At 59.0% G+C, this 8,335-nt stretch overlaps 1 protein-coding gene across 1 annotated transcript; it reads right to left on the bottom strand.

Moving 5' to 3' along the window:
* Window positions 1-767: 767 nt before the first annotated feature.
* CTU1 (cytosolic thiouridylase subunit 1) lies at window positions 768-6,881 on the bottom strand. The gene is made up of 3 exons (XM_064581815.1): window positions 6,822-6,881; window positions 3,150-3,694; window positions 768-1,510 (listed from the first exon to the last, which is right to left on the bottom strand). Exons 2-3 carry the CDS (start codon window positions 3,655-3,657, stop codon window positions 945-947), a joined length of 1,074 nt encoding a protein of 357 aa, XP_064437885.1. The 5' UTR covers window positions 3,658-3,694; window positions 6,822-6,881; the 3' UTR covers window positions 768-944.
* Between the last annotated feature and the right edge of the window lie 1,454 nt (window positions 6,882-8,335).

Genomic DNA, 8,335 nt, shown 5'->3' on the forward strand with positions numbered 1-8,335 from the left:
CTCCTTTAAAAAATATGGGTCTTAGAAAACTTAAAATTACACATTTGACTCACATTATATTTCTATAGGATAATGCTGAACCACGGGCGAACTCTAACCATCCATCCACCGCCTGGTGTGGAGGGACAAACTCCAGCCAGGTGACCTCAGGCCAGTTATGGAGCCTCAGGCTACAGCCAATGAGACCGTGGTGTGGATGAAATCAGATGATGCAGCCTCCGCGGTATGTACAGCACTCAATGAGAAGCATGCTGATTACTGTAAATGAGAGAGGCCATCGAGTGAAGCGGTTTTGCTTATCCCGCTACCGGCCAAGATGACACATAGTAGGTCCTAAAAAAGGGTTAGGGCTCTCCTGAGCATGCCCAGAACCCGGCAGAGTACTAGGCAAACAGCCCCCTGGTTTCTACTGGCTCTGGAAAGGAAAGTTGTCCAGTTGTCTCCTTTCTGACACAAGAGTTCTGGTCTCCGGACCCTCCTCCCTCAGACCCTGGAGTCCTGGCCCCAGTTCCTCCTTCTCCAGCCCCCCAACCCTCCTCCCTCAGTCCCAGGACTCCTGGCCCCCAGCCCCTCCTCCCTCAGACCTCGGAGTCCTGGCCCACAGCCCCCCAGGCCCTCCTCCCTCAGACCCAGGAGTCCCGGCCCCCAGCCCCTCCTCCCTCAGACCTCGGAGTCCTGGCCCACAGCCCGCCAGGCCCTCCTCCCTCAGACCCTGGAGTCCTGGCCCCAGTTCCTCCTTCTCCAGCCCCCCAACCCTCCTCCCTCAGTCCCAGGACTCCCGGCCCCCAGCCCCTCCTCCCTCAGACCTCGGAGTCCTGGCCCCCAGCCCCCCAGGCCCTCCTCCCTCAGACCCAGGAGTCCCGGCCTCAGCTTCTGCGGGGTCACCGGGAACCGGTCCCGTCCGTCCCCCTCCCAACCTCACCCCGAAGCCCGGGCGGAGGGGGTTATTCGCAGCGCTCCTTACAGGCCGCGCCGCACTCCGCGCCGGCGGGGCCGGGCGCAGAACCGGGGTCGCTGGGCGGCGGGGGTGGCGGCCCCTCCTCGTCGCGCGCCCCGCCGCCCTTGCCGATGGCCAGGCGGGGCCGGCCGCGCTGCAGGCCGTCCAGGAGGGCGCAGGCCTGGCAGAGCGCGCGGCTGGCCAGCGCCCCGCAGCGGGAGCAGGCGCTCGGGGGCGGCGGCCGCGCGGCCGGGGCCAGGGCCAGGCGCTCGGCCGAGTGCACCAGGTCCAGCGCCGCCGACGGCCGCGCCGCCTCCAGGAGCTTGAGCAGGTGGCGCGCGTGGCCGCGGAAGGCCTCGGGCGCGTAGACGCACTCCTCCGAGAAGTAGTCGAGGCGGCGGAAGTGCGCGTACAGCACCACCTCCTTCTGCGAGGCCAGCTGCAGGGGGCGGCAGCGCGGCAGTGCGCCCCCCTCGCCCCGCGAGCCCAGGCCCCCGCCCCGCGCCAGCCGGCCCGCGTCGCCCCGCAGGAAGTTCATGAGCACGGTCTCCGCCATGTCGTCGGCGTTGTGGCCTGGGGGAGAGAGGGAGAGCAGGTGAGGGGGGGGTGCCACGGGGGGGGGCAGCCAGGACCCAGCCAGACGGGGAGGGGCCTGCAGAGTGGCACGCCGTGTGCGACCCGGCCATGGCGACCCCACCCCCAGGACCCAGAGAGAGATGGGGAGGGGATGGAAAGTGGCAGAGTAGGTGACCAGGCCTTGGAGACCTCACACCCCAGACCCTGTGGGGCAGCCAGGACCCAGAGAGATGCAGAGGGCGTGTGGGGAACAGCAGGGAGGGCCACACAGGGCCACGGAGACCCCTGGGCACCACGGGACAGCCAGGTGGAGGCTGGAGGTGGTCACAGTGAGAAACAAGAGGGGAACACACACAGGTTCCCGGGAAGCAACGCGGGGTGCCCTCATTTGCCCCCCACTTATGGCCAACCAGGCCCTGGGCTAGTTGCCTTTTCCCGAAGGTAGTAACAGCGCTTTACACCACAAGTACCATTTCAGTCTCAGAAGTGCGCTTCCTACTGCGCAGAAGTCAAAAGGGCATTTAACGGTTAATGGCGATTCTCAAGCGAGCTCTTGCCTCAGCGCCTCTGGGAATGCAGGTCACCGCGTTTAGAAAGACCAGGGAGGAGGTTAGGGAGTATTTACGCAACAATCACCCTAAAAACATAAGCTGAATCTCTACTTATCCTGCATCTTGTCATCTTATACTCCAGTCTGTAGAGTCCAGATAGTAAAACACTGGTCTTCTTAGGGCCTCTCCAATTGGCCGTACCAACCCTCCTCAGGGCCTTTGTATAAGCTGTTTCCTCTGCTCAGAACCCGACCGTCTGTCCGACCTTCACTGGTTACTTGGGTGGCCTTCAGGTCTTGGCTCACTCTGGAAATGCTTCCTAACCCTACTCTTCTCCCTTCACTGGGTGCTCCTGCTATAAACTGGCAAAGTGTGGTTTTCGTTAGAATAACCTTCTCAGGTTATAACCATGCACGTGAGAGAAGAGCAGGAACAGAGACTGTCTTGTGTGTCCTCACGATGGCAAACATTTCTGTAATGTGTACTGTTGCCAGGCTCCGGTCTCAGTGCCTCACACATAACTCATCTAATTCCCAGCAACCCTGGGACCTCGGTCTTATTAATAAGCCCATTTTACAGAAGAGGCAACTGAGGTTAGGTATTGCTCTGGGCTGCGTAGCTTGTATCTGGTACACAGTAAATGGTCGAGAATTATGTGTGCAAGTCACGACCGGGAGAGAATAAGGGTCAGCAGAGAGGAGAGGCCGACAGAGAAAAGCAGTCCAAAGACCGCTGCGCTTCAGACTACAGTTGGCTTCTGACGGTGGTACCACTTCACTCGCCTCCTTTCGTGAGGGGAGGCACAAAGGACGTCGTTCTTTAAAAGGCAGGGAACCACAGCCCCCGGAGAGGACCCCTCCACCCCTCTAGCGGCCAGCGTGATGGCAGGGACTCCGAAGCGCGCAGCGCCCGTCCCAGGCACGCACGCGTTCTGCGCCCTGCACCTGCCGCCGGCATGCGCGCCCCTTCTCCTCGCGGGCAGCCCGCACCCAGGCGCCCGCAGCGGCTCCCTCCCCCTGCTCGGGCCGGGCCCCGGCCCTCTAGGTGCCGGCCCCTCGGCCCTCGGCGGCGGTGCCTGCGCTCACCGGTCACGATGTGCGTGGCTCCCACGAGGCGCGCCCCTTCCTCCAGCGCGCGGCGCCGCAGCACCCCGCAGAAGGTGCAGCAGGCGCGGCTGCGGCCCGAGCCGGCCGTGCTGCGGGCCACGGCGTCCATCGTCCAGCCCCCGAAGAGCTCTGCGTAGGCCACGACGGTGAGCGGGAGGTCCCAGCGCGCCGCCTGGCGCCGCACGGCCGCCAGCGCCGCGTCGCGGTAGCCGCCGATGCCCTCGTCCACGGCCACCAGGCGCAGCGCGACGCCCAGGCGCGGCGCCAGTTCGCGCAGCACGTGCGCCAGCACCGTGGAGTCCTTGCCGCCCGAGGCGCCCACGGCCACCACCGCGCCGGGCGGCAGCAGGCGGCCCGCCAGCACCGTGTGCAGCACCTCGGCCTCGAAGGCGCTGCAGAAGCAGGCCCCGCACAGCGCTTGGCCGGAGCGCGGGCGGCGGAGGGCAGCGCGCGCCGCGTGGCAGGAGGCGCACTGCGGGGCGGGCATCGCGGGCTGCGGGCGGGCCGGGAGGAGCTGGCTTCTCCTGGGCGGGGAGAGAGGGGAGGCAGGTTACAGACGGATTCCGGTTTGCGGGGTCATGGCCTAGGGGAGGCTGCCAGCTACCTCTCCTGCCCAGGTTGATCCAGGGCCATGTGCAGGTAGAATATGCTTTTTCTGGACGTTCTGGCTTCAGGAGGCTTCTCGTAATGCACCCCCTTGTGCACCAGGTAGAGAAGGAGCCTGAGTTGGTATGGGGGTGGGGTGGGAAAGACAAGCAAGTTACACTCAGAATTAGGCTGTGTCCTGTTTGAAGGGTTGGGGCTGCATATTAAGAAGCAGTGGCACAGTCTCCAGGGAGGCCCGAATCAGCGGGACAGGGAGACCTTTGACCTGGACCTCCAGGGCTGTTTAGAGAGCCTGGGAGGGTCAGCAACTCTAAGGAAAGAGAAGGGGTGGGGACTGCAGCTCTATTCAGGGGAAGGGGGAGAAACGGGAAAGACCAACTGGATTTCACTTTGGGTGGGGGTGGGATACTGTCTCCCGGAATGAGCCCCGACTGCATCCTGTGCAGGGCAGGGTGATCACCAACTCCAGGGAGACACAGAGGCAGCGTGGATCACATCTCCAAGGACCCCAACTGGGGCTGCTTCTGTTTCCCAGGCAGGGTGGGTGGGCCTCCAGGATTGGCCTCAATTCTGCTCTGGTGTCAGAATCTCCCACAAGTTTCTATGGACTTACAAAACATGGATTAGCCCATCCTTGACCCCTTTCTGCCCCCCGCTCCTCCTACCTCGTTCCTCCCCAGCAGAAACTCCAGTCCTCCAGCCACACCCTCCTTTGTGCCACATGCCTGGCAAACCCATAAAAATCCACCAGGCTCAGTACCCCCTCCCCAAGCCACCATCGCCTCCAGGCTGGCCTAGTCCAGGAGCCTCTGAGCAGGTCACCCTGCTTCTAGGATTTGCCACAATACGTGGAGTCACCTTAGGAGACTTTGTTTACTGTCTGTGACTTCCTGAGGCAGGGCCCATGCCATTCAAATGTCTAATAGGCATCTCAAAACCCAGATTCCTGCTGCTTCTTCCCACACCTGCTTCTCCAGTGAAGAGCAGCTCCATCCTTCCAGCTGCTCAGGCCAGAAGCCTTGGGGTCCAGGACCCCAGCCTGCTCTTCCTCCACCACCCTTCTCACTCTCCCCGTGGGTGATTCCAAATTGCAATGTCGAGTCGCAGCCATTCCTCCACATGTCCCACTGAGGATGCCCCAGGGACATTCTCAGACCTCAAACCCCAAATGCCCAAATGGAAGACAGCAAATCCTGTTTGACTATAGCTTCTACGCAGACCCAGAAGCCGACACTTCTCACCATCTGCACGGCTGCCACCCTAGTCTGAGCCACCATCTCTTCTCACTTTAGGAAAAGCCAGTGGTCTCTGAGGCTCTCTGTGACCTGGCTCCCTTTTTCTCTGACCTCGTCTGCCCCCTCCTCGCTCATGCTGGTCTGTACTCTCAAACACTCCAGGACACACACCTACTGCAAGGTATTCGCACTGGCTCTTCCCTCTGCTCAGAGTATTCTTCCCTATCACTGGGCCAGCAAGTAGCCATTAGGAGCCATCAGCCATGACCATCAGGTGCATCTGTCAAGCTGAGCAACAGCCCCTTGAAATTTTTTCTCTTTTGACTTGATCCTCCCTCTGCTCTTGTGGTTTATCTCCTGCGGAGTCTCCAATCTCTTTTGGAGAGTCCTCTTCATGGTCCTCAGGTTCTGCCCAGCCCATTCTCCTTGTGGGTGACTCTGACTTGTGATGTCCACCCGGCTGGTCCTCCATATGCCCCAGTGAGGATCCTGTCTAGGCCGTCTCTCAGATCCCAAGTGCCCACACTGGCCAGTCTCCAATCCCTGCGTGCGCCCCCCCCCCCCGCCCCAGGCAGAAACCTGTTCTTACCCAGCTGTTTCCTGTCTCCTGCGGGCACCACCACCTTCTGCCCAGCTCCTCCACAGGACAGGACATAGTCACCTTGGATTCATCCCTCCTCTTGCCCTAAATCTACAGTCACCCAGTTCTGGGGGTCTGCCTCCTGAAGGAGGAAGACCCTGGCAGGTGTTGAGCCTTGCAGGTTGTCAGAGACTCATAGGCCAGGATATGGAGTTTGAATTTTATTCAGAGAGGGTTTTGAGCAGGAAAGGCCTATGATCTGACTTATGTTTTAAAAGGATCCCACTGACTGCTGTGCGGGGAACATACTTGAGCGGGCAAGAGCAGAGGCAGGGAGCCCAGGAGGAGGCTCTGGCAACAGCCAGTGATAGTCACAAATGGCCTGGGTGGGGGTGGTGGCAGTGGAGTTGGGAAGGAAGGGTGGGACTCTGGAGCTGTTTTGAAGGTACAGTCCATAGGACTTGCACAAGACTTGGATTGTGGTGGGGGCTCGGCTGATGAGAAAAGATGAATGGAGACTGACTTGGAGGCTTTGGCCAGACCCCCCAGGAGGATGATGGGGCCATTTCATCAGGAAGGCCACAGGAATTCCATTTAGACATATCAGGTTTGAAATGCCTGCTAAGCATCTTCCTGCAGAAGACTTTATGGATCCGGCCCGGGTCAGGCGCCCCCTCCAGGCTCACAGACCCGCTAGTATGCCTCCATCCCCGCACGACTCTACCTGTCAGTGGCAGACCTGTCCCCTTTGGGGTACTAAAGGCAGGGACTGGGTCTGCTTTGTCCACTGCCGTCTCTCCCCGGCCTCGCACAGGGCTTGGCACAGTGCCCGCGCTCCGTAAATAAAGCAGAATGTGGGAATAATAAGTGCCCCCCAGAAGAAGAGACGCGGACCTCCGGATTGCAGCCTTGTCAGAGGGATGATAGTGTGTGACATCCTTCTATCAGAGCAGAGGCTCGAGGACACACTAGGGGCCTCCTGGATGTACCCGATGCTGGGGGGCTGGGCAGGGAGATGGTGGAATCCCTACGTGGGGGAAGGGGTGGGTGGGAAAGAGAGGATGGACCACAGTGTCCAACGTGGGGATCCTGGCCAGAAGGCCTCTGGGACACTGCCGTTAGGGAATCCGGGGGCTACTGTCACCACTTCCCGAGCCTCTCGACTTCACATGGCATCGCAGTTAAGAACAGGGGCCCACGGGCCCATCCGCTGCAGGAGGAACAACTCACCTGGACAGAACGCGGTACTGGGACGTCCAAAGAGCCCCACACGCGGAAGTCTGGCACGGAAGTGGCTCCGGCGACTACAACTCCCACAAGGCCTTGGGGGCCGTCTTGCCTACTGCTCCCAGAACCCCATGCGGCAACTTCGAAGCGCCTGAGGCCACTGGGCCTGCTGGGCCTACAACTCCCAACAACCCTTGCGGCCCATTCTACCGTGTCCTGCCCGGTTTCCTTTATACGCCTGCGCACGAGCTTGGGACTTGGCCGTGCTGCGAGGTTTTTTGTTTTTTTGCCTTTTTTTTTTTCCTGTGGCAGTGCACTGTCACCGTCACCGTGCAGGACACTTAAAAGGCGACGCAGCTGTATTCGGATTATCTGCTTTTGTGGGATTATTATAGGCTTTATTTTTTTTAATTTTTTATTTTATTATTATTATTTTTTAAATTATAGGCTTGTAGAGCATTGATTTCTAACCTCAGAGGTGGCCTTGCAGGAGGGAATTGAATGTGGGAGCGCAGTGGCTGCTCTCCAGTGTGAAAGGAGGAGGTTGCGCATGCACAGGGCAGAGAGTCCGAAGGTCGGGGCTGGGAGTGGATCTGTGCGTGCCCTGTGCAGGGCTCACGAACATGTCGAATGGGGAGAAGGAGCGGTGTGTGTGAGCCGAGGTCTCTGTGCGTGCTTCAGCTGTTAGTGATCTGGTGGGGGGTGTGTGTGTGTTGGGGGGTGGGTGTCTCTGGACATGGCTCCTGGCTCTGGATAGTGGGTGACATTGAGATCCACTGCGCAGGTTCCAGCCGGTGAACCGGGTAGTACACACTTCCTTTCACGAGGAGGTGGAGCTGGAGGGTGGAGAGCTGGTAAGAAAGGACGTGGCGGGACCAGGAGACCCCAGAGACTCCGACTGCCGATGCAGAGGCTCAGACCCCAGAAATCCAGTAGTCCTTAGGGCCAGGGTCATGGAGACTTAGAGTTCCAGTAACCCAGGGGCCTGAGACCCAGACCCTCTAGATTTATTACTGAGAAATGCCACTCTAAAAAATATACCCAACAAAAGTACGTATTCATATCAAAGGCATGTTTGTAGCAGCACTCTTCCTAATCGTTCCAGACTGGAAATAACCCAAATATCCCTCTACTGTAGGAGGTCCATGTAGTGGACCATATGCACACCATGAAATTCTTTCAGCAGTGAGAATAAAGGAATTGCTGTTACGTGTGTGGGTGACTCTCACAATAAAATGTCAAGCATAAGAAGCCACGCACTGGAAGATCCCAACTACATAAAAGTCAAAAACAGAGAAAACTAATCAGTGATGATAGAAGTCATTATAATGGTTACTTTTCTGGAGGGGAGTAACTAGGACTGGGTGCCAGTGGGGCTTCTTGATCTAGGTGGTTGTTCCAAGAATGTCACCATCATATGAAAATTGATCAAGCTTATCTTTATAATCTGAACTGTTTTCTCTGTATGTTTTGCTTCAATGTCTCTTGCTTTAAGAACAAAATAAGGGCAGGGGCGC

This window comes from Mirounga angustirostris, unplaced genomic scaffold (assembly GCF_029215605.1).
Source record: "Mirounga angustirostris isolate CCGP_5_RB_7025 unplaced genomic scaffold, mMirAng1.0.hap1 SCAF_16, whole genome shotgun sequence".
Taxonomy (NCBI): Eukaryota; Metazoa; Chordata; class Mammalia; order Carnivora; family Phocidae; genus Mirounga; species Mirounga angustirostris.

Bases quoted from the DNA above. Each gene is read 5' to 3' on its own strand.
- CTU1 (XM_064581815.1), bottom strand. From the start codon at position 3,657: ATGCCCGCCCCGCAGTGCGCCTCCTGCCACGCGGCGCGCGCTGCCCTC. The intron at 1,511-3,149 runs GTGAGCGCAGGC...TCTCTCCCCCAG, and splicing joins AGCCACGCACATCGTGACCG to GCCACAACGCCGACGACATG.